General features: G+C 39.6%; 1 protein-coding gene and 2 long non-coding RNA genes across 3 annotated transcripts; 1 reads left to right on the top strand and 2 right to left on the bottom strand.

The window, feature by feature from the left end:
* Window positions 1-289: 289 nt before the first annotated feature.
* Window positions 290-1,568, bottom strand: LOC129758578 (uncharacterized). The gene is made up of 3 exons (XR_008740016.1): window positions 930-1,568; window positions 787-864; window positions 290-724 (listed from the first exon to the last, which is right to left on the bottom strand). It is a non-coding gene; the product is annotated as an uncharacterized LOC129758578 (long non-coding RNA).
* A 1,403-nt stretch (window positions 1,569-2,971) lies between these two features.
* On the bottom strand, window positions 2,972-3,552 carry LOC129757181 (uncharacterized). Its single transcript, XR_008739638.1, has 3 exons — window positions 3,317-3,552; window positions 3,109-3,222; window positions 2,972-3,015 (listed from the first exon to the last, which is right to left on the bottom strand). It is a non-coding gene; the product is annotated as an uncharacterized LOC129757181 (long non-coding RNA).
* Window positions 3,553-12,241: 8,689 nt separating this feature from the next.
* LOC129755567 (uncharacterized) lies at window positions 12,242-19,205 on the top strand. The gene is made up of 3 exons (XM_055752123.1): window positions 12,242-12,434; window positions 17,832-17,961; window positions 19,020-19,205. Exons 1-3 carry the CDS (start codon window positions 12,303-12,305, stop codon window positions 19,064-19,066), a joined length of 309 nt encoding a protein of 102 aa, XP_055608098.1. The 5' UTR covers window positions 12,242-12,302; the 3' UTR covers window positions 19,067-19,205.
* Window positions 19,206-25,646: the final 6,441 nt, after the last annotated feature.

Raw genomic sequence — 25,646 nt, 5'->3', positions numbered from 1 at the left:
GAATTTAAATTGCAAATTGGTTTCGAAAAAGAAACCCTTATCGATCAATTGATATCGCGGTGCATGTTAAATCATGAAGATATAGTAGAGCTTTAGTTGGGCTTATGTGGACAAGATTCTAAGTCAAGTTAACTATATAAAGTTATTTAGAAATGAATAATCAATGATTAGCTAACCCACAAAGAAAGTTTGAAAAAAACTTAGTTATAGCCCAAAGAAAATCTTTAATTAGTATCTTACACTTAGTATCTTAGACTAAATTAACTAGTCCTACAAACAGCAGCCGTTGATTGGGTATGAATAAACTCAGTCGTTATACAGCACCATGGTTGACTGAAAATCTCCACTTGATTCGGCAGATTGAGGAAACCCAGCGGATTATTTGGCCAACTTGAAACGATAAAATATGGGCATTTTCTTCATTCAATTCAAAGTCTCGTTGTGGTCAAAGTGCATCAGAAGCGTTCTGCAAAACCGGACGATACCTTAATCGACACATAAAAAAAGCAACAAAGTTTTTATTCCGCTTGGCACTTCCGTTGAGGGCTCGTTTGAATTGATGTTTTTTCTAGAGCAGTATTTTGTAATTGAACCAGCCAGGTTTATTATAGTGATACTAGCAGTCCGTGATATTTAAGTCCTATTCCAGCAGAACATTGTACCGTAAGCCTCAAGTTTGAAAGACAGATGATTAGAGTTTGAAAGAAGTTTACCATTATTCTCTCTGCAAATAAATATTCTCTTATGAAAAACGTAAGTCGTGTTAGAAGATTCTTTACATCGTACTCAACCAAGATTTCTGCATTTAGCTTCTGCGTGTGTATGTCCAAGGGCTGCTTAAGATGGCCTGGAGACCCAGACGAACTATTCAACGACGAAAATGGCATAGAACTAGTTATGACAAGTGGCAGGAATCTGATGAAGCTTACCAGTGAATGCTGATTCTGCATCAGAACCCATTGCGGATGATTTTACTAGCCTCTTTAGTCTTACTGAAACTGATAGCGATACTCTAAATACTGAATCCAGACCATCAATTGATGGTGCTACAAATGTCGTGCGTGCCTTATATTTTCAATGTTAATTTGCAATTGTTCATTAGTTTATCCAGTAGAGGAAGGTGGTGGAGGTGTTTTATTTTGCCTCGTAATACACGGCATCTGATTCTGGCTGATGTTGCGGACTGGTGCCGTTTGCGAACAACATCTCCCGAAACAATCTTCGTGAACGGTTTTGGTTCGCCTTCCATTTCCGAAGGATCAGCATCTTCATTTACGTTTGCTGTCATCGGAAGGTCCGTTGCAACCTAAGCTTTTAGCAGTTTAATGTTTACTCCTCATGTACGACTGCATGATTTCGAGAGGCACTGAGAGGAAATCAGTTCAGCTCATCTTTTTTCGCTTATCGATAAAAAGAGATGGGATAATTTTCGAAGTTCAACCGTTGCATCGAAGGGTATAATTGTAGCACGTTCATAGTTTCCCCATGCATCCCGCGTTCTACTCCAGCAGGGGTTTGAATCGTTCATCTTTCCTAGATGCTCGTCGCAAATAAATATGCTGCATAATTTCATCTGAAAAAGCTTTGTATAGATTAGTAAAAACCTGTCCCCTAATCGTGCGCTAAACCGTCGTGGACTTCAATACGGTTTTGGGGACCCATGAAAAGTTAAGGAAGATACAAAGGTGGTCTTACCGGCAGGCCGGTGCAGGCAAGCGTCATATGTGAGATAAACATGTTCTGCGTGATGCTATGCAAAACATCGGGATCGGATGCGGTGGTTCTACTTGTGAGTGTTATGCAGTTGATGAATCAGAATCTGCACCAGAACTTTCCGTTTATGATTCTTCTGAGCCTGCAGATGATTTAAAAATACTTTCTGCATCATTACTCACGGATCACTGTTGATAATGCTGCTGAGATATATTGAATTCGGCACCAGAACTGCCCGTGGATAATTCTTCTGGTGCTTCGCCGCAGTTGGACGAGCCAATCGACTGCTGCTGAGGGATGAGTCGACTAGGAGGCACCGTCTCGCCACTGGTGCTTGGAGATATCAATTTTCCGCTTGGCGATGTATTGCTCTGATAAGCGGCAGCCGTAGAAGATTCTGCTGGAGTGCTGAAGAATTTTCGGTGGTGGATAAAGTCGCTATTCGGCACTGAATCTCTTTCGCTGATGACTCTGTTATCGTTATTCCCCGCTGGGTGGAAGATTTCGAAGACTTCATGTTTGTTTATATTCTGAATTACACTCTTATCGAAGAACATCGAAATGACATAAAATTTAAACCGATTATAGCTAAAAGTGTACATCGGGCTGAATGAAGTGAACGAAAATTTCAAGACTCACTTTAGAAGATGACCTAAACGAATTATTTGTGCTCGGCCGGTGCCTAAATTTTAATTTTAATTGATGCTCGATCAAAAGGATTGGGAACGGAAACTGTTTTGGTGTATTTGATGATATCCATTTTATTTTGTTCTAGTTAGTTCTAGATGTTGGCAAACCACATTTTGGGTGGGTGCAAAATACATACATTTAAATACTGCCTTAAAATTATCAGCACTTGTTTGATTATGTTTAAAATTCCAGTTTTTCAAAGGATGATTTGGATTTAAGCTATGAAATTCGAGAGTGTTTACCCAAATTAAAAAAAAATATTTTGTTTTTTTTAGAGTAGGAGGAGGATGTGGAGAGCTAAGAAACTGTCCCTTTGAAATGCGAAATAGATTTGCATATAAACGTCAAACACTATTTGATAGCCCCTTGTTAGTCGACAAATCCTTCCTCTCCTTTCCCACTCTTCCGTCGCATTCGCGCAAGCATTCGACAGTCCGCAGTCGGCGACCAAACGGACGCGCAGTGCGTAGTGATTGAGGTCCTGCAGAATTCCTGCTAGAATTCCCAGGAGGTAAGAACATAAACAGAAACGGAACAATTCACCCTTTCTCTGGAAGCAGAACCCACAGAGTACTGATGTTGAACTCGACGTTGAACATATTACATGGTTGCCTGAAGTTGAAAATGTAGATTCAATAAAATTTCTTTATAAGCAAATTTGTTGAAGTTTTCGTGTTTAATTAGAAATCGAGATCCTGAACTTACTTCATTTATAAAACAATTTTGGCTACCTTCAGGATCCTCACTACTAGTGCCACTTCGCTCGGCTGGGAATCCGGATGCCCCATCAGCAGCACCATCATGCAGCTTCCCCATTGCCTAAAGTGGTATGAATTATGAATGACAATTTGTTAACCATTATCATTACATTCTGAGTTTCATATTTATTCGAATGTGTGAAAAAAAAACCTACCCTTAGTACTGACGGTGCGTACTTGGATGCCGTTCAGTTTTTAACTTTTTTTTAACTTGATTCCGCTGGTTCCGAGGGAAACAAGAAAACACTTTGTTTTAATTCCAGTGCCGCGCCGCTTATTCAGTCTCATACCCAAGTACGTGGGAGCGGCTGGTAAATCCACGAAACGGAACCGAAAATGACCACCGATACCGGAAAAATAGGGACGTAAATTTGTAGACCGGGACGGGAAGCTACCCAACAAACATTTTTCGCTGAACAACCGCTGAAACACTATTTCGTTATAATTTTAAATCAGCTATCTTGCTGAAAGAAGGCAACCAAAATTCAGGGAGAAGCTGCTGTTCAGCTCTTAAACATCGACATTTGGAGAAATTAATCAGCGAAGTTGCCATGAAACGTCAATTGACGGATCACCAAAAAAAAAAAAACAAAAATAATGATGACCGATGTATGCCCGATGTTTGCCAGCTATTTTTCCCCTCTCTTGTTGTTTTTGCTCCATTGAAACTGGTCTCGAACTCTAAACCTTCGACTTGTTGGTCTCATGCCGCAGAACGCAGAACCAACTATGGATTCTGTGGAGCATAAGAAAAGTGTCGTTCTTAAGCGACCGAAATATATCCCAACCAAGGTCAATTTCACATGAAGAAATTGAAATTGAAATGCTTCGCAAATGAAAAGAAGCTTTCCCGGGGGTCATTTTATCAAGCAAAATGAGAAACTACGAATAATTAGACGATTAAAAAAATTCTTATTTCGATACATTCGCTATCATGCATTGGTTGATCAATGACAACAACAGAAATTTTGATATAGCTGAAAGTCGCTGTCGAAGTTACCCTTGTACAGCTGACGCCTGTCAAATTTGAATGGTGTCAAAAATGGTTGGACAAAGGCTGAACGAGTTATTCTTCAACCAATTTTCCCCTACTTTCTATTGGCTGAAATAAAACTTCCTTACATGCTGAAACAGCGCTGAAGTATTTCGTTCTTCAGCCAGAAAGCTGAAACAGCAATCAGCACCTTAACACAGCATACGATCAGAGAATTGGCGTTTTTAATCAGCAAAAATGTTTGTTGGGTATCAGCTCCTGACTGATTTCCTGAGAAATTTTCTTATGAGAATTTAAAATGTAAACAAAAACACGCTCATGAAAGTTAATTACAAAAGGAGTTTTGGTCATCCACATATATTTTACGTGAAATTTATGAGTCATTTATGTGGAATTAAAGTAACTACTACAAGACGCACGCAGAATCGATGGGATGGAAGAAAAGCTTAGTTTACGTGAAAAATCCCGTAGAATTAATTTCTTTAATTTTTTGGGTGTAGCACAGTTATCGATTTCAAAATTCCCAACAGTTATACGCCTTTGTTCCAAATTCATGCAAATTTGGAACAGGATTTCAAAATATACGACAGACCGATTTAGTTCACGGTGAGAAAATTTTAGCCAACTACGATTTCTTTCACACAAGTTTGGGTAACATTGGGTGTGATAATAGTTTCTTTTTGAGATATTATTTGAATGTTTTTTTTTTCGCTTCAACCACCCTATACGTAACATAAATTGAGAATAGATGTTAATGAAAACCATATCAAGTATAAATAATAGATGTCACATTATTCTCGATTTAATGTAATTAAATAAAAAGCTTTTCATTTGGGCTCGACGAATTAGTGAATCCCGTCAGCGTTCTAAAATTTGAAAAATAACCGAAAAGAAAATTTTAATACTTTTTCGATGAGATAAAATAAATGTTTATTGTTTGTTTTATAATTTTTGTTTTGTTTGAGATATTGAGAGATTTTTAGTTTCGTATGGATTGCTCGCAGTTTTCGTCAATATCAGCATATTTTTCTGTATCCATACATAAATTTACAAATAGAGAAACAAGTTTTTGTCAAACAAAAATGTCGACAAATCAAAGGAAAATTTCCTTTGACTTTGGGATGAACATTTCTCGTTTCCTTTACCAATGTTAGCAATAACTTGAAAAAAAAATTGCTTTTTCATTTCATTTCAACAAAAGCTTATTCCATTGATTCAAAGCAATTTGATTGAATTAATTGAAGAATTGTTTCAATTGACCTTTTTTCCTCGTTGTGTAGTCATTTTTGCTTTTAAATTAATGGAATCCTGGTAGAATAGTTGAAATCATTGTTCTGTCAAAAAGAATATTCGTAGAATTAATTTTAAGACAATTAACCGTGAAACTCAAAACTCATGAAATTTTTCTAATAAAATAGGTTTTTTCTTCTCAATTATTGAGTGTCTGCAATGAAAGTGTTTCCGTTTTAAATTTGCTCCTACACCGGTGGGGAGTGGGTGTTTTAGCCGATTCTAAAATTTCAAATTGAGCTTAAACTGGTATACTTAAAACCAATATTTACGCCTGAACCGTTGCAGGTGCTCTTATAACCTTTAATTTGATGTATAACACTTAATTATCGCAACGGCACAAGCAAAGATATTCAAACATTCACATCACATTCTTTGAATCATAATGTTGTCTCCATTCAAGATTTAGCATCATGCAACCTGCAAAACGTGCCATCTATAGTGCATACTGTCAACCACAGGTTTTTAAAAATCAAGGCTATTTTTGATTACGTTCACTGTTTCCTGAAGCTCGACCTTCAAAATAACTCAAAATTTTGAATTTGGTCGAAGTTATAACAAATTTAACCGATTGTCCTGCTTCGGCACAAAACAAAATATTTGAATTTTTATCACTCCACTACCGTGTTTGCACAATGGCACGATTCCAGCTCCAACTTGAACAGAGTTTAAACTTAGTGGAACCTATTGAAGAGCTTTGCAAAGAAAATGGTCACAGGCAGTTTTATTTGTATTTTAAGCCATTCATCGAGTCAATCGTTATGAAAAACTGAGTAAATAGCAAGTTCCACAGATCGTCTGCCCCCTCAAGTACTAGATATACAATTTTTCAGTTTTTCAGGGAAAAACAAGGGAGACTTTTCAACGATAAAATTCTGGTTAGAAACCTGCCAGGTGACCATTAAAGAGTTGTTCACTACGAAATTTTTAAAAACTATCTCCCTACGAGCAGTCCAAATATTTTGCGCATGATTTTACCACCGTATTTTGTTTATTTTACCGGCTATCAGCTTTTCTACCTTTAATTAATGAAGTCAAGCCTATTTATAAGTCAGCTAGATGAAACAATCAGAAAAAATGACTTTTTTATAACTTCCTAATTCATCCTCTCACTTCATGGAATCAATTTACTATTATTCAAATTTTAGCATACTATTGGATCCCCTAAGACTTCTTAAACGATTAACCCGCTCCTTCCCCCGAGGTTTTTCACGGTTTAAAAATTGAAATATTGATTTACAACAAAAGTTCTAGAACATTCGATAAATTTGGGTTTGAGGTGGATCATATGCTCCATCAGGAAGATAATGTAAGACTAGCCACTAGTCAGTCGGCAGGCGTCCCAGAGATTCCCTAATCAATCCCTAGGGTCGGCAAGCTTACTGATAAAATGCAAAATGCAGAGAATGTCCGGAGGAAGAAACAACTCCACCTTCTAGCTTAAACTTAATTTTATTGGGAAGCACAATCCAAGCTTAATTCCACCACTTTAAATATAACAACAATGGGTCTGACCTGTGTTACAGCTACCACCTGGTACTGGTCCTCGGTTGGTCCGACCCTGGGTTCGGTGAGGTCGAACTCGGTCCAACAGCGTCGACGCGGCGAAGTATCTGGCGGCGTTCTGGGTTAGCGACCAGCGGAAGATGCGGAGCAGTCGACGGGTAAGTCGCAGTGTACCTGGCCCCACCTTGGGTGCTGAACCAGGCACGGAGATTTCGAGAGGCGAGGCTGTCGCAGGGTAAGCTAAGTGTACCTGGCCCCACCTTGGGTGCTGAACCAGGCACGAAGATGTCGGAAGGCGAGGCTGTCGCAGGGTAAGTTGAGCGTACCTGGCCCCACCTTGGGTGCTGAACCAGGCACGGAAGTGTTGTTGGCCGGATCAAGTTCGCAAGGGAAACTCATCCGAACTAACGACGGAATGATGCGGCGAAACCAACGGCTGGTTTAAATCCGGAAGCTATGGGGTTGCCTTTCTTGTAACGGCGAACGTAACCTCCAAAGCGGCAACGGTTTAAGGGCGGATTCTTTTGTGGGTTCGTAATGAATCCGATTGAACGGCGACGACTCAGCGGTGGATTGAAATTTCATCCAAAAACAGCGGGGTCCTAAATATAGCGGCCAAATATTAAATGATGTCGATGGCGAGAGCAAAATGGCGAATTTTTACCTGCTGTCCGAATATGTGATTTCACACAACTTATCACAATATTCTATTTTCTTCTATAGTTCTTTCGCCAACGTTCAAATTTGAAATGACGATGGCCGTTCATATAACGGGCTTTGGACAGCAGGCAATCGTTGCTCTCGCCTCGCGCCTTTTTTGCCTCGTCTAAATTCCATTCGCCTCTTCTACTTCCATTCGCCTTTTCGCTCTGCTGGGTTGCTTGCGGTCTCTGGTGGTGAGTAGTGGAACCGGTGGATGGCTGCGTGCTTTTCGTGGAAGTTTTCGCCTTCCAGAGGAATAGTTCAACCCCCAAAATATTCACTGCATATAAAACTACAAACTACGAACAAAATCGCTGAGACCTCTTTCGAGAGACTAGCAACGCTTACACTCTCCCCCTGCTTGGGAAAAAAATATTTACGAAGTAAATATTTTTTCCTACGAACCACTGCAAATCAGAAACAATTACACCAATAACACATAGCTCTGAACCAGCACTGCACTTGTTTTACTGCGCACGGACTGAATTGATCGAGCTTTACGGTAGCTGATAAAATATTTAAAACCGCACGTACTAGATCCCGATTGACAAAGTTCAGAGGAAAACGTGTATAGTTTCCAAGAGTGTGATTGGAGTATCGGGGTCATAAGTTATCATCATCGGTAAAACCGACTCCTCTCTGTTTCGGGACATATAGTCCTGTACTGACCATCAGCGTCGTTAGACTCCGGTCTCCAGCGATTAAATATCAAGCCCAAGGACTTAATAACTCCCACAACTCAATTCCATTATACAGAAAGCTTGAAAGTAACATTGATTACAAATTCCAAATCTAAAATTAAACAAGTTAAAGCTAAAACAAATATTACAAATTCCAAAACTAAAATAAATAACAAAAATGAAATTGAAATTAAAATGGAGCTACAAAAACGCACAAATTTATCACAGTCATGAGAAGCATAACCAATGAACAGAACTGAATTTATTGTCGGAGTCGGAGTACGGATTTATTCAAACTACTGATACTTTTTTATTCAGTGTAAGTGCTCGAATTTTGGCTGTCAAATGGATTTGTCGGAGTAGTTTGACAGATGCCACAATTGGATGACGGAAATAAGAAAAAGAAAAGGAAGAACATCAGATGCTATCAAAACGAAAGTGAAATCGTCATCGAAGGAACATGTGGCTGAAGGTAAGAAGTTTTATTCCGGCAATTCTCAAGGTGCGCACTGGAGAAAACCATCATGTTTTATTGTTTTTAGGGAACTATTGGCCGATAGTTCCTTACTACATTAAGGTGTGCTGGTTTTCTGGGGTATATCTTGAGAATTGTCGGGTAGAACTTCGGTGATTGCGGGTAAGTAAAAAATTTTCTAACGTGGCTGTGTGACGTCATAACCTTGACCTTGAGTGACCTTTGACCCATATTTGCTTAACACTTTCCCTTTCCGTTCGTTGACCTGTTCAGAAATTTGCTAATGACTGTGTGATGGTATTTTGTTTTGATTTTTAATTTTGACTTTGACGAATAATAATGTTTTTCCACAATTTACTAACTTATAAACTAACTTAACTAACACAATTTGTACAAGAAACGTAATTTATTTATTTTTTTTTTTTATTATTTTCATTTTAGGTGATCAACTTCTGATGCAGCTTTTTACTGACGATAATGACGATGATGATAATGAATGTTGCCCTACATAAACACACCAATTGAACTAGGACAGAAATCACGATTATTATCAAAGAAAGGCGATCAATTGAAAATTGTCCGAAGACAAAATCAAATGGGAATGACGGGTATTTTAAGTAGGGATTCCATCCCCATCGAACGTGCAGGTGAGTGCTCTCGATCGGTTTATAATACTCATTGTTGTTTCCGACCCAGAACTTGGGTTTTTTTTATAGTAAGCAAAAGTCCGTTGTTTTTTAAATCGTTTTGCGAGTTTTTATGCCTTGAGGTCCGCGGCGGAGAAAACCCCAAGTGCTTTACCGTTCATATCCGCGACCGCGTACGAACTTGTGCCCTTTTTTCCTACGATTACGCATGGCACAAACTGTGGCCCTAGTTTTGCGTTAAATTTCTGGCCAGCTGACGACTGCCGGAAGCTGCGCTTAAAAACTCTCTGGCCTACGTTGAAAGTAGGAGAGTATCGTTTGTGGCGAAGATCGTATCGCCTCTTTGTATCTTCATGAGTTTTCTTGAGTTGATCAAAAACCAATTCCTTGATTTTCTTATTTATTCTGCTTAGTTTTTCCACACGATCTTCGTCGCTCAAATCGACGGAAGGTTCTAGCCGGTGTTCAGAGCCTTTGGCTATGATTTCATGACCAAAAACAATACAGTGTGGGCTATATTTGGTCGACGAATGAACTGTATTATTTAAAATATACTCTATTTCAGAGATTTTACTATCCCATAAACTCTGATCCGTTTTGACGTAAGACCTTATCATTGAATTTATGGTACGATTCAGCCGTTCAGCAGGATTAGCTTGACTCCTGTGTCTAGCATTTGTCCAATGCTGAATTTCATATTTCGCTACAAAATTCTGAAATTCTTTGGACAAAAACGTACTTGCGTTGTCCGAAATTATAATTTGAGGAGTAGAGAACCGCCTAATCCACTGCTCTTCCAAAATTTTGCATAGATTAAGATTCGATATCTTTCTCACTGGAACAAGAAGGCAGTACTTGGAGAAGATGTCCATGATGACTAACAAGTGACTGTTACCTTGCTTGCTCCGTGGAAGGGATTGAATGTAATCCATGCAAACTAATTGGAACGGCCTTGTGGCGATTCTCTGCTTCCCCATTTCTGGTGTGCTTGCTACTGTAGAGTGTTTATTTATTTTGCATTCAATGCATCGGGCAATATGCTTGCGTATGTCGCTGCACATACGCGGCCAGTAATAGCGACGTTTTACTTTTTCGACACATTTGTCGTAGCCTATATGAAGATTCTTTTCATGCTCGGTTTCTAGAATTTGAGTTCTCTTAGAGGCTGGAACGCAGAGTTTCCATTCGAAATGGTAATCCATAGTATCGGCTTTCGCTGCCACGAATTTGAAGAGCTTACCATCGCGTATTTTAAAGTCTACGTATTTTTCAGGTTCCTTCTGAACCTCTGAAAGCAGATTATTGTACCAACTGTCTTCTGTCTCAGCCTCTATTGCTTCTATTGAGCGCGATAGTGCGTCTGGCACAACGTTTTCTTTTCCTTTTCTGTGGCGGATTTCTAAATCATACTGTTGCAACGTGATCGACCACCGGCTCAATCGGGAGGATGACCGCCACTTCGCACGCATGATGAAAGTTAGGGCAGAAGAATCGGTTACCAAAATAAATTTGGTTCCCTCAATATATCCCCTAAACTTCTCAATACTACGAAGCGCGGCCAGAGCCTCCTTCTCGGCCGCGTGGTAATTCAATTCAGCTCCTTTGAGCTTCTCTGAATGGAACGCTATTACCTTCTCTTCTCCGTCGTGTACCTGCGTGAGGATACCAGCGATAGCATTATCGCTGGCATCAGTTTGCACGGTGAACGGGAGTGAAAAATTGGGATTGGCCATCACTGGTGCCGATATGAGGCATTCTTTGATGGCACGAAAGGCGTCGTCTGCTGCCATGGTCCATTGCACCCTCTTAGGCTTATTTTTCAATAAGTCGGTAAGAGGTGCTGTGATCTGGCTGAAGTTTTGGATAAACCGTCGGTAATAATTGGCCATACCGAGGAATCGCCTAAGTTGTCTGATTGATTTTGGGACCTGATATCCAACGATCGCTTGTACGCGATCGGGATTAGGCCGCAAACCATCTTGGGACAAAATGTACCCAAGATACGGCAACTCTTGGCAGCAGAACTTTGACTTCTTGACGTTTATACATAAGTTTGCCCTTCTTAAACGTTTGGCCAAATCCTCAAGCCTTTGGATATGCTCCTCAAAAGTTTGGGTAGCAACGACAATATCGTCGAGGTAGACGAAAATTGCCGGTTCGAGTGCACCGTGGTCTAGTATCCTGTCCATACACTTGCTCAAGGTTGCTGGTGAGTTACAAAGTCCCATGACACAGCGAGTCCATTGGAACAGGCCTTTGCCTGGGACGGAAAATGCCGTGTACTTCCGGGAATCCGGATGTAACGGGATCTGAAAAAACGCTTGAGACAAGTCTATGGTAGAAAGAAATTTGACTGGACCAAGGTGACTCAAAATCCGGTTTTGATGTGGCAACGGGTACGCATCCCGTTTCGTACGCTCATTGAGCTTGCGTGCGTCGAGGCAAATTCTTACCTCCGAAGTATCTTTCTTTGCCACTGGTATAACCGGAAGTGCCCAATCAGAACTCGACGGTTCGACAATTCCATCCCTGAGCAAATTATCCAACGCCTGGTGAAGTTTGGCTTGGATAGTCGGACTCCAAGGGTATGGATTTTGTCTCACCGGAGGAGAATCTTTATACTCGTCTTTAAATTCGATAACGTGTTCTAAAACATTTGTTTTTCCGAATTTTCCTGGTTCTGCGTTAATAAACATATTTTTTATCTTTTCTAGGTTGCGTTTCTGATCGTAGGTTAGCTCTTCTTCCAATTCCAAGATGTCGTGGACACCGTCGTCCAAAACCTCCATGGGCTGATCCCGGATCGATGGGGAGATTTCGAATTTTCTCCAAAAGTCATACCCCAAGATGCATCGACGTTTCAGTTTCGGAGCAAATAGCACGTTCAAGATTTTGGTGGCGCCGTTGAAGGAAATTGGAATGTCAGCACACCCTAGTATTTCCAGATCTTCCCCGGAAGCGGTCTTTAAATTGATCGAGGTATGTTCCAGTTTTAAATTTAACGATTTTATTATTCTTTTAGCACCGATGCCCACTACAGTTCGTGCAGCACCACTATCCAGAAGTCCAATCAGTTCTATCCCCATCAATTGGATTTTCGTGAAAGGCCTAGCGTCATTACTAAGTTTGACGAGCAGCGAAGCAATTTCGTCAACTTTAGTCCGATTAACTACCCTAGAATAACCCAATTGCTGGAGATAGACCGTAGGATCTTCAGGAAGTGAAGTAAGAGGTCTTGAAGAAGATAATTGACTGCTCTGCCTCATTGAGCAGTCCTTTTGAAGTTTTTTACTTCACAGTATGGACAGTCGGACGATGTAAAACCAGGAAAACCACAAACGTAGCAGAAGATGTTGAGAGGCTTCCCACAGTTCTTAAAACTATGCCCCTCCTCGTGACAATTGAAACATCCTTTTTTAATCGGGATGTACGCCTTTACAATCCTCTGGATTGCGCTAGTTCCACTTGGACCTGGTGTAGGGTCTCCCCCGGACGGAAATTTTGAATTTTCATAATTCGGGTTTTGATCAATATTCCTATTTCCCCTGCGCTGTTGATGTGGAAAAGCCGTTTTATGAAAATTCGATTTTGGATCTGAAAAATATTGTTTTTTATGATAATTTTCATTTCTTTTATTTTGAACGTTTCTATGTTGATTGTATCTATTTGAATATTTATTGTTTTGATCACTTGACTCCTCGATTTGGGCATTCGATCTCCCCCCAAATCGGGATACCTTCTCGTGATAGTACTTTTGGTCGTCTAACTCTTCGATTTGGGCATTCGATCTCCCCCCAAATCGAGATACTTTATCATATTCATACTTTTGCTTTCCGAAATCTTCGATTTGGGCATTCGGTCTCCCCCCAAATCGTGATACTTCTTCATATTTATAATTTTTGTTTTTTAAATCTTCGATTTGGGCATTCGATCTCCCCCTAAATCGAGATACTTTCTCGTATTGATACCTCAGTGTAGAGAATAGGAACAATGAGAATAAAATTATTAAAAAAAATGACAGCTCAAAATATAATTTTGGGTGGTTTGAGAATAATGAAGTCTAATTAACACAACTAGTATCTACGTTGTCTGTGAACCGACGAGAAGAGATAGTCCGACAAATTTGATCAGGATTTACTACCACTAATGAATCTGCACGATGTGGAGAGGGTGGATTGGTGCAATTCCCAACGGCTTCTCCGAGTGAAAAAAAACGAACGAGCCGAGCCAGTTGATAGAATATTGTTGCGACGGACGGACGTGAAGTAAGTTTCTTCGAAAGACATCCTGAATCGCCCGGACTGACTACGAAGGAAGGAAAAATCCACCGGACACGACAATGGCGCGGTCTACGCTCTCGAGGCGAGTAGTTGATGATGTGAAAAGATCTTTTATCCAAACGAATTAGCTGGAGGTCTGAGTGCTGCTTTTTGTGTTGGAAAGTGAAGTGTGGCGTGATTTGGAGCGGCATCTGAGAGGCCATTTTGAAGTTTTTCAAAAACGGTATGAAGTGTTTTTTTAAGCAAATGAACGAGACTGGATGCTGAATATTGTTTCGACGTGATTGTTCTCAATTCTTTTAACTTTCATGATACCTAGCGATCCTTATTGGCCTCGAGCGGCCCGACTTCGGCTTTGGGTGGCCTATTCACGACTCTGAGTGGTCGTTTACTTGCTCCGAGTGGCAAGTATCAAGAATCTCGAGCGATTCTTGGTTTGGGCGGCTCCAAGTGACCCGCAATTGGCTCTGAGTGGCCTTTTCACGACTTTGAGTGGTCGTTTACTTGCTCCGAGTGGCAAGTATAGAGAATCTCGAGCGATTCTTTGTTGAGGTGGCCTCGAGTGGCCCGACTTTGGCTCTGAGTGGTCTTAGTCTCTGGCTTTGAGTGGCCTTTTCACGACTTTGAGTGGTCGTTTACTTGCTCCGAGTGGCAAGTATAGAGAATCTCGAGCGATTCTTTGTTGTGGTGGCCTCGAGTGGCCCGACTTTGGCTCTGAGTGGTCTTAGTCTCTGGCTTTGAGTGGCCTTTTCACGACTCTGAGTGGTCGTATACTTGCTCCGAGTGGCAAGTATAGAGAATCTCGAGCGATTCTTGGTTTAAGTGGCTTCGAGTGGTCCATATTTGGCTCTGAGTGGCCCCTGGCTCTGAGTGGCCTTTTCACGGCTTGGGGTAATCGTATACTTGTTCTATTTCTAGTATCAAGAATCTAGAGCGATTCTTGGATTAAAGAAAAAGTAAAACTATCACCATGATTGGCTACGAGTGACTTCATTTGTGCTCTGAGTGGCATAAAGTCCAAATTAATTATGAAATATAACAATTCGTAATAAGAGGATTGACAGAAAAATGAAAAAACGATGATAACATTAGAAGATAAGAAAAATAGATGAGAAAAGATGAAAAAGATGAGAAATCAGATGCGAACATAAAACGAAAAAAAAAGACTAGAAAAAAATTTGAAAGGTTATAGCAGTATAAACTAGAAAATTGAAAGATGTATTAATAAAATTATTGAATAAGTTAAGATAATCAGATGCGAAGGAGAAAGAAAAGGTATAAAAAAAAAGATGAGTAGATGATAGATGAATTCTTGTTATAAATAAAATGAGTAAAATGAGGATGATAGAGCAAAAGTTGCGTTGATAAAAAAAAATGCACTTTAGAATGAAAGTATTTTGAGCTAGAAAAAGTATAACAAAAAATAAATAAAAAAGTTATGGAACATCAGATATTTTTGGAGACAAGATAAACATGGAATAAAAAGATGAGAGAATGGGAAAAAAAAGAAAAATAAAATGGGACAGATGAAACAACGAGAATATGAAATGGAAAAGTTTATGAGAAAAGGAGAGTTTGAACCAGAAAAATACAAAAAAAAACAAATCAAACGATTACAAAATAAGATAGATGAGAAAAAAAATAGTAGTGAAAAAGAAAATGATATTCAGGAAAAACCAGACGACTAGAAAATTGAAAGATGTATTAATAAAATTATTGAATAAGTTAAGATAATCAGATGCGAAGGAGAAAGAAAAGGTATAAAAAAAAAAAGATGAGTAGATGATAGATGAATTCTTGTTATAAAAAAAAAGAGTAAAAAGAGGATGATAGAGCAAAAGTTGCGTTGATAAAAAAAATACACTTTAGAATGAAAGTATTTTGAGCTAGAAAAAGTATAACAAAAAATAAATAAAAAAGTTATGGAACATTAGATATTTTTGGAGACAAGATAAACATGGAATCAAAAGATGAGAGAATGGGAAGATAAAAAAAAATGAAAAATAAAATGGGACAGATGAAACAACGAGAATATGAAATGGAAAAGTTTATGAGAAAAGGAGAGTTTGAACCAGAAAAATACAAAAAAAAAACAAATCAAACGATTACAAAATAAGATAGATGAGAAAATAATAAATGAAATGGGTTAGATGAAACAACGAGAATATGAAATGTAAAATTTTATGTGAAAAGAGTTTGGCCCAATAAAAAAAGACAAAAAAAACAAATCAAACGATTACAAAAATAAGATAGATAAAAAAAAAGAATAGTAAAGAAAAAGAAAATGATATACGAGATTTATTATATATTTGAGGAAGAAAAATCTTTTAAGGATAGAGGAGAGTTCTTAACGAGAAAAAAATGTGTTCGTTAGTGTAAATTTTTTTTTGAGAAAATCAAAAGCTGCTGGAAAAATTAATTATAGGCAACTCCGAAGAAGGATCTTTCGGCCACGATAGTAAGAATCTAAGTGATGAGACAAGGGGGAGATTCAAATAACAAGATGAGAGGCTGGCGAGGACAATGGCAGAAATGATTATAAAATAATAAGAAGAGAAAATGAGAAATGAGGGACGAAAGATAAAACGATACAAAAAAGTGACTAGAAACAAATAGACAGAGAGGTTGTAACAGCAGAAACAAAAAAGATAAAAAGATGAGCAGAAACGAAATAATCGGATGAGAAAAAGAAAGAAATGTAGTCAATAATAAGTTGAGAAGATGATGGACGTTTGGGTTAAGAAGCTGAATAGATTAGACGTGAGGAAAATAATAAGATCAGAAATTGATATGGTATTAAATTGCATTATTCGTTGGCTTTGTTAAGGTAATGAAAAAATGAGAAGAGGGAGATTGTAAGATAAGAAAATAAAGAAAAAGTATATAATTTAAAGATATATATAAGAAGAAGAGACGGAAAAAAAGAAGAGTAAACTGATTTGAAGGGGAAATGATAGAGAAGAATTATAAAATCGCGTTTTTCATTGATTCAGTTTTTTTTAAAGTGATAAGAAAAAGTGTACTTAAGGATGAAAGTATTTTGATCTAGTAAATGTTTAAAAAAAAAGGAAAAATAAGGAAAAAGTCTACCAAAAATTGTAATTTGCTAATTGAAAAGTTAAAATAAAAGAAACGAATAATGTTAGCCAATAGGAAAAACCAACTTTAATGTCCTTTAATTTTTATAAGTGCTGTTGAGCAGAAATAGAAGTCACGATTCATAGTGAAAAGGTAAAAAAAAAATAATAATGGTTAAAACAGAAAGACAGAAGTGAAAAACAGAAAGAAAATTATATTAATTGATGACGAATGAATATGACATGATAAATAAAAAATGATGCGATAAACCACAATAGAAAAGACAATGTAACTGATTTTAAAATCGGATATTTACGACTAGATTTTAATTTAAAGGAGTTTCTGATATACATTCAATGTCAATGTTTGAAATAAAATATATATCAAACAATATTTTTTTCTATTTAATTGATTTATGTTTTTTGGCAAAAATTTAGAATGAAGAGTAGGCGAGGAGAGGGATGTAGAGAATAGGAACAATGAGAATAAAATTATTAAAAAAAATGACAGCTCAAAATATAATTTTGGGTGGTTTGAGAATAATGAAGTCTAATTAACACAACTAGTATCTACGTTGTCTGTGAACCGACGAGAAGAGATAGTCCGACAAATTTGATCAGGATTTACTACCACTAATGAATCTGCACGATGTGGAGAGGGTGGATTGGTGCAATTCCCAACGGCTTCTCCGAGTGAAAAAAAACGAACGAGCCGAGCCAGTTGATAGAATATTGTTGCGACGGACGGACGTGAAGTAAGTTTCTTCGAAAGACATCCTGAATCGCCCGGACTGACTACGAAGGAAGGAAAAATCCACCGGACACGACACTCAGATTATCCAACTCCTCGATTTGGGCATTCGATCTCCCCCCAAACCGATTTTGATTTTCGTATTGATACATTTGATCGTCTAACTCCTCGATTTGGGCATTCGGTCTCCCCCCAAATCGGGACTCTTTTCTTGCATAAATTTGCCAGTTTATAGCATCAAATTTCTTACCAAATGTTCTCATTGCAGGTACCGAATCTACGTTTGCGGCGAGCATTGCTGTTTTGCAGTCTTCCCTGGTGTTCCGGAACAGGACTTGGAATTTGCGACTATCATCCCATTGTGTTGACATTCCCCGGAAAATGCGGACCATATCCAGGTAATAATCCTGAAATTTTTCATGACTACCCTGCCTACGCGCGTTAGCTAGTCTTTCGTACTGATAGTCCATGTCGATTGGTAAGAACTCGTTCTTGAGTTCAGTAACGAGGTTCTCCCAAGAGCCTAATTCGTTTGAACCGTTTATCTCCATGAACCATGCTCTAGCTTTTCGGGTGAATAGATGATGCGCAGACGCAAACAGTTCTGCTTCAGAAAATCCTTCTGACTTAGCATTAAATTGAACTTCTTTTAGAAACTCGTTAACTTTTCTCCCATTGTCCATTCCGTCATATCGTATGGACCATTTATGAATGGGTAGGCGATCCTTTTTTACTACCACGTCCGAATCGATTAGACTTGGTAGTGAGCCACCTTTATGCCTAACCCAATCCTCAAAGTTTTTCGGTTTCATTAAATGCTGCTTTTCGCCAGTTTCTGACCTAATAGAGCTACTGTTCTGTTTGATGTTTTTCATAGTTTCAATTTCATTTTTCTCGCGTGCTTTTTCTAAGGCAGCAATACGTTCGAGTAATTGACTAACCGTAGTTTTTAATTGTTCATTTTCTCCCACAAGCTTAATAATCGCCTCGTCTTTTGCGTCTAACATTTCTTCTAATTTTTCCTGATCAACATTGCGATGTTCAGGATCAATACTATAATGTACTTCATTTTCAACCTCGTCATCTAGCTGTTCATTATCAGCATAACCCTCAATGAGAGGCTGAGCACTTTCGTTGATCCTACTGAGCTCTAGCTGCCTAATCTCTTGGATGGGAGACACGATCGAAAAGAACATACTGAGGAGGTTGATGCATTCATTAGCAATGATAGCAATGCTATTGAGATCATCTTCCCCCTGAGTATGTGCTTTAAGACGCTCCATTCTGAATAGAATATGTAGAAGTTTGGTTTTGTGCAATTGATCAGGAACTTTTTTTGCTTTTGAACCTTTTAAAGCGTTTCTTGTTTCTTGTAAATTTAACCCACATGTATTTATTTCGTCAGTCACATTTTTACAAACATTTATATGGTCAACATTTCTATTCTCTTTTTCAGATTTTAGCAGTTCACGCAATCTGCGTTCCTGCTTAGTACGGGATTGATCGGACATGATGACGTCACGCACACGCAATTCGTGGTCAAGTTCAACGCTTGACAAATGAGCAGGGTTTAGCGCGAAATACTGCGCTCTTAGATGTTCTTCCATATTGGCCGGTAAAAGTATTTTTTTTTAATTAACTTAAATGAAAATGACAGAATCCAAAGAACAAACAAAGAAATAACGAAATAAAAAGAACAGAAACGTTATAGTAAATAGTAAAACTAGAAATAAGTAAGAACAGAGATTGAAATAAACTATTACCTTTTCTGGTCTTTTTATTTCCCTTCGAAAACACTACACACTGAGCAAAATGCTCCAAAATCATAAAATTTAATTTTAATATGTTAATATTTATCTCTTCTCCGGTTTACTTTTTAGCTATCTTTGTTCTCCTCATTCCTCTGACAACAGAACCCCTCTGTGTAATTCAAAATAATTTTAAAAACTGTGTAAATCGTATCAATTTGTCCAATTATTGTGCAATAGAACAAAAGCAAGCTCGGATGTTTTCCCAGAGAATTCTGCAACGGATACTGGTGAATCGCCTATGTATTTGCAAAGTAAGGCAGTTTTAGTTGGGCGCCAAAGTGTAAGACTAGCCACTAGTCAGTCGGCAGGCGTCCCAGAGATTCCCTAATCAATCCCTAGGGTCGGCAAGCTTACTGATAAAATGCAAAATGCAGAGAATGTCCGGAGGAAGAAACAACTCCACCTTCTAGCTTAAACTTAATTTTATTGGGAAGCACAATCCAAGCTTAATTCCACCACTTTAAATATAACAACAATGGGTCTGACCTGTGTTACAGCTACCACCTGGTACTGGTCCTCGGTTGGTCCGACCCTGGGTTCGGTGAGGTCGAACTCGGTCCAACAGCGTCGACGCGGCGAAGTATCTGGCGGCGTTCTGGGTTAGCGACCAGCGGAAGATGCGGAGCAGTCGACGGGTAAGTCGCAGTGTACCTGGCCCCACCTTGGGTGCTGAACCAGGCACGGAGATTTCGAGAGGCGAGGCTGTCGCAGGGTAAGCTAAGTGTACCTGGCCCCACCTTGGGTGCTGAACCAGGCACGAAGATGTCGGAAGGCGAGGCTGTCGCAGGGTAAGTTGAGCGTACCTGGCCCCACCTTGGGTGCTGAACCAGGCACGGAAGTGTTGTTGGCCGGATCAAGTTCGCAAGGGAAACTCATCCGAACTAACGACGGAATGATGCGGCGAAACCAACGGCTGGTTTAAATCCGGAAGCTATGGGGTTGCCTTTCTTGTAACGGCGAACGTAACCTCCAAAGCGGCAACGGTTTAAGGGCGGATTCTTTTGTGGGTTCGTAATGAATCCGATTAAACGGCGACGACTCAGCGGTGGATTGAAATTTCATCCAAAAACAGCGGGGTCCTAAATATAGCGGCCAAATATTAAATGATGTCGATGGCGAGAGCAAAATGGCGAATTTTTACCTGCTGTCCGAATATGTGATTTCACACAACTTATCACAATATTCTATTTTCTTCTATAGTTCTTTCGCCAACGTTCAAATTTGAAATGACGATGGCCGTTCATATAACGGGCTTTGGACAGCAGGCAATCGTTGCTCTCGCCTCGCGCCTTTTTTGCCTCGTCTAAATTCCATTCGCCTCTTCTACTTCCATTCGCCTTTTCGCTCTGCTGGGTTGCTTGCGGTCTCTGGTGGTGAGTAGTGGAACCGGTGTATGGCTGCGTGCTTTTCGTGGAAGTTTTCGCCTTCCAGAGGAATAGTTCAACCCCCAAAATATTCACTGCATATAAAACTACAAACTACGAACAAAATCGCTGAGACCTCTTTCGAGAGACTAGCAACGCTTACAATAACAACACATAGAGTGTAAATGAAACACAAGAAATAATGGCAAAAAACATGGAATTTAATCACCTCATTGATCACAAACTAAAACGATCCTATTTGGTAAAAAACTTCATTGGTATACCCATCCTTCGATAGTCTAATTATTGAAGTATAGGTAAAAAGCTTCACATGAAGAAAAGTACGTTTGGTTCCCAGTGTATCACCAGTGATCCACTTTACTCGAAAATTTTTATGTTTTAGTTGAAATCTAAGTAAACCATCATTTGATTCTGCTTTCATAAGCAACCTTTTTCACGTCCATAGCAACCTGTATACATATCTCAGGTGGCGATGGAAATGGGCGATGGGCGCGCTCGCAGTCCCGGTATACGATTTCTCGTGTGTTAAACAGAGAGAGAAACAGCCTTCACTCCAATTTCACTCCGATTAGCTGTCATTCTTATGGAAATCTGTGTAAGAGTAAAGAGCAGGCTTTATTCTTTTTAGCAGGCCCAATCCCAATAACAAGTAGGCCATTTCGTTTAACCTCATTTGAAGGCTCTGTATATGTACACAGCATGCTTACATACCAGCAAAAAAAGTTTTATGAAAATTTGGCAGTTTCATATAGAATAGAAAACAAAATTATTAATTTCTCCGTCGATAGCCATTCAATTCTTTGGAAAAGCGCTTTAGATTAAAAATTGTTTCTTCAGGCTCATCGGAAATTATTTTTTGCATTAGATTTTCGTATCTGAACTATAAATAATGAGCACTGAAAAGAAATTTTCATCGTCGTCCGTCTTTTTTGAGAGCAAGCCATGTAATAGTTTCTTCTGTCCATGTTAAAAATTTAATAAATGATCGAAAATACTTCATATATCTGTGATAAAAAGAAAACTTGTTGAATTTTTATTCAAATCGCACAAAAAAAAGTCCACACAAGGCAAAAATATCACGAATTTTAGTTTTAAAACGAAAAAAGCCCATTGCATATTACTTTTAGCGATGTTCAAATATTGTTCGTTGCATTAAAATGCATCAGTGCATATTTTTCTCATAATTTTAAAGCTTGTCAATTTTGTGAAAAATGTGATTTTCTGATAAATTCCATACATTTTCCAGTTTTTCCAGGGTAAAAGTACGAGTTGGGTAAAAGTACGTTTTGAGATTATCACAAACCGAGAACAATAAAATTAAAAAAATCTGGCATGGGTTGATAGTGATTTGGACTGCCTTAAAATTTTTATTTGGAAAAATTGAAAATACTCCGAATAATGAGGTAAAGCAGCTTTTTTGCCCAAATGATGTAAATAATATTTAAAATAACGGTAAACATGTTTGAGCAATCAAAATTTTGGCTTTCAATGAAAGTCTTAATGTGTCTGTTTAGTTGTTTCCAACCACTAGCAAATGCCGAAGAAAGAATTTAATTAATATGTCTCTGTTGAGCACAATAAACTGTGAATCACAAGAAACCTTGAAGGGGCAAAAGTACGAAAGATATACAGGGTCAACTGAAGTAAATCTGAACGGAAATTTTTAACTTTTTCTAAAATACCCTGGGAACATAAGCGCATATTTTTGTTTTACAAAGACTTGCTTGCGCGGAAAATTGCTCAAATACAATGAGAACTGGGTTTCGTAAACCTGATGAATATGGACAATTAGTGGAGAGCTCCAAATTCGCGCAGGTTGTTCGCTCATGTATAGGATTTGTATCCCAAGCAAACACAGAAGTGACTGCTGTGAGCGGTAATGTGGAGGAGCTGGAGCAACTGCATCGTTCCCAAGAAACACGAAAGTTCTATCAGAAACTCAACGCATCCCGCAAAGGCTCCGTGCCGCAAGCCGAAATGTGCCGGGATAAGGACGGGGGCATCCTGACGGTTAATCGTGAGGTGATCAAAAGGTGGAAGCAGCACTTCGATGAACACCTGAACGGCGCACATGCAGGAGATCAAGACGGTAGGGGAAGTTACATCGCCGTCGTAGCTAACGACGTAGAGGAGCCACTCCCAACGATGAGTGAAGTTAAGGAAGCCATTCGCCAGCTGAATAGAAACAAGTCGGCTGGGAAGGATGGTATCGCAGCTGAACTCATCAAAATGGGCCCGGACAATATCCGGTTGATAGTCCGGATCTGGGACATAGAACAGCTACCGGAGGAGTGGAAGGAGGGGGTAATATGCCCCATCTACAAAAGGGCGACAAATTGGACTGTGAGAACTACCGAGCTCAATGCCGCCTACAAAGTGTTGTCCCGAATCCTACTCCGCCGCCTAACGACACAAGCTAACAGATTCGTGGGAAGTCATCAGGCCGGCTTCAAGGAGGGACGGTCTACGACGGACCAGATATTCACAATACGGCAAATCCTACAAAAATGCCGTGAACACCAAGTCCCTACGCACCATCTATTCATCGACTTCAAAGCCGCATACGACACGATCGACCGTAACGAGCTATGGAAAATCATGGACGAGAACGGCTTTTCCGGGAAGCTGATCAGACTGATCAAGGCGACGATGGATGGAACGCGGATTTCGGGTGAATTGTCGAGTTCATTCGAATCGCGCAGGGGGCTTCGACAAGGTGATGGTCTATCCTGCATGATGTTCAACGTGGCGCTAGAAGGTGTTATTCGACGAGCGGTGGGCGAAATGCGGAGCACGATTTTCAACAGATCCAGTCAACTTATCTGCTTTGCCGATGACATTGATAAAGTCGGCAGATCATCTGCGGCGGTGGAAGACATCTACCGCAAACTGAAACGCGAAGCAGGAAGGATTGGGTTGATGATCAATACATCCAAGAAGTACATGCTGGCCTGCGGATCCGAGACCGACCGAACCCGCTTGTCCAATAATAACGAGGTCACGATCGACGGCGACGAGCTGGAGATAGTCGAAGACTTTGTCTATCTCGGCTCACTGGTGACCGCAGACAATGACACCAGCCGTGAGATCCGGAGGCGAATTATCAGCGGAAGTCGTGCCTACTATGGACTCCACAAGCAACTGCGGTCGAGAAGACCTGCGTACACTCGGAGTATTCGAGCGACGAGTGTTAAGAACCATCTTTGGCGGCGTACAGGAGGACGGAGTGTGGAGGCGAAGGATGAACCACGAGCTCGCGCGACTCTACGGCGAACCCAGTATCCAGAAGGTGGTGAAAGCTGGCCGGATACGCTGGGCGGGACATGTTGCGAGAATGCCGGACGACTGTCCCACAAAACAGGTGTTCGCTACGAATCCGGTAGGAACAAGACGAGCGGGGGCGCAACGAGCGAGGTGGTTAGACCAAGTGGAGCGTGATCTGGGGAACGTGGGGTGCCCGAGAAATTGGAGAACGGCTGCCATGGACCGAATGAGTTTTAGGAATTATGTTCGTCAAGTTATGTCGTGAGACGGTAAATAAAAATAAAAGAGTGCTGTAAGCAAAGATTGATATAAAATAATTTTCCTCTTGACTTCATGCAGAATTGTGTAATTCTGAATGGTCGTACTTTTACCCCACATTATTCGAACTTTGGCCCCAGAGGTGGGGTAAGAGTAGGTACGTTTCGATAGCAGTCACAATACCTAACTATTTTTCGGGGCCTCTTACCAATACGTTGAAAAAGAGCGGAATAGCCTACCTTGTATATTTCAAAGTACTATGCTGCAAGTAAGCATTTTTATTTGAGGGAAATTATAAAAACTTGTCAAGTATATGAACAACAAATGACGACTTGATTTAAATTCAAAAAAAAATCCGGCTTTTTTGCAGCTTTTAATCTGCCTAGCCAAACCTAGCGGATCGATTTTCTTTGAATTTCGTGCAATGTTTCTACACTCTTTCGGTGAGAAAATAGTGCTGATCCAAAGTGCCCAGTTCAAAAGCGAGCTGTGCAAAGTTGTTGATCACCTGTGCTGCCATGGGAAGGAAAGGGTTAACCATGTGAACTTTGGTCGAATAGTTGATTTCCAGCTGTTTTTGGGTCCGGCCCAAAAAAATTTGTCAATGAACTTCAGTATTGGAGGCAATCTCAAAAACCACTTGACTGCACGTTTTCATTACATTACTAGGTAGCTTCACTGAAAATTTGATCAATTTCCATCCATGCATTCAAAAGTTATTCACGAAAAATGTGTTGTATTTTTTTCTTTCGAATACACTCCTTATCAATATATTCTGGTTATAGAGGTTCCCATATAATATTTTAATGCGTTGCACTAAATCAGTACTGGATGAATTGCTTCAAAAATGTGCAGAGAATTTTTTGGCTGTAATAACAACCAACAAAAATTAAAGGAGTAGAATAAATTTATAATTTTTAAAATTCTCCTTACAAAGCGGTCTCAATGCCCACTCTCTCCTATCATTTGAGAAGTCTTGTGGAATACTCATTGTTTCCCACGTAAATTTCCGCCAATAAGTTTGAAACTTAATTCAATCAGCCCAACCGTGATCTCTTCGGGTGGTCAACAAAAAGCGTGAACCCTCCCCGATTGAGTAAGAGTACAAAATCCGTTGTTGTCCATGTGTTTGCATGAATTTCTCCTCCGTACCCACGTGTGTAGGCAAGTGAATGAAAACCAGCAAGTTGTGGAGGGAGTGTGTGATTGAGGGGACAACTGGTTTACATGCGAGCATCAGGCCAAGCCAAGGTTTCATCCGATTGGAATGCAATCAACAAAAGCTATTTCGATTGAACCGCATTTTTGTCGAGATTTGGATAGGGTCAATATTTCGATTTCTGGGTAAATGGTAACCTATCTGGC

This window comes from Uranotaenia lowii, chromosome 3, assembly GCF_029784155.1.
Source record: "Uranotaenia lowii strain MFRU-FL chromosome 3, ASM2978415v1, whole genome shotgun sequence".
Taxonomy (NCBI): domain Eukaryota; kingdom Metazoa; phylum Arthropoda; class Insecta; order Diptera; family Culicidae; genus Uranotaenia; species Uranotaenia lowii.
This window is presented reverse-complemented; position numbering and strand designations above follow the sequence as displayed.

Excerpts from the sequence above, each read along its gene's own strand:
- LOC129755567 (XM_055752123.1), top strand. The coding sequence starts at position 12,303 with ATGCATCGACGTTTCAGTTTCGGAGCAAATAGCACGTTCAAGATTTTG. Across the intron at positions 12,435-17,831 it reads CGGTCTTTAAATTGATCGAG|GTACCGAATCTACGTTTGCG; the intron begins GTATGTTCCAGT and ends TTCTCATTGCAG. Across the intron at positions 17,962-19,019 it reads AAAATGCGGACCATATCCAG|ATTTTAGCAGTTCACGCAAT; the intron begins GTAATAATCCTG and ends TCTCTTTTTCAG.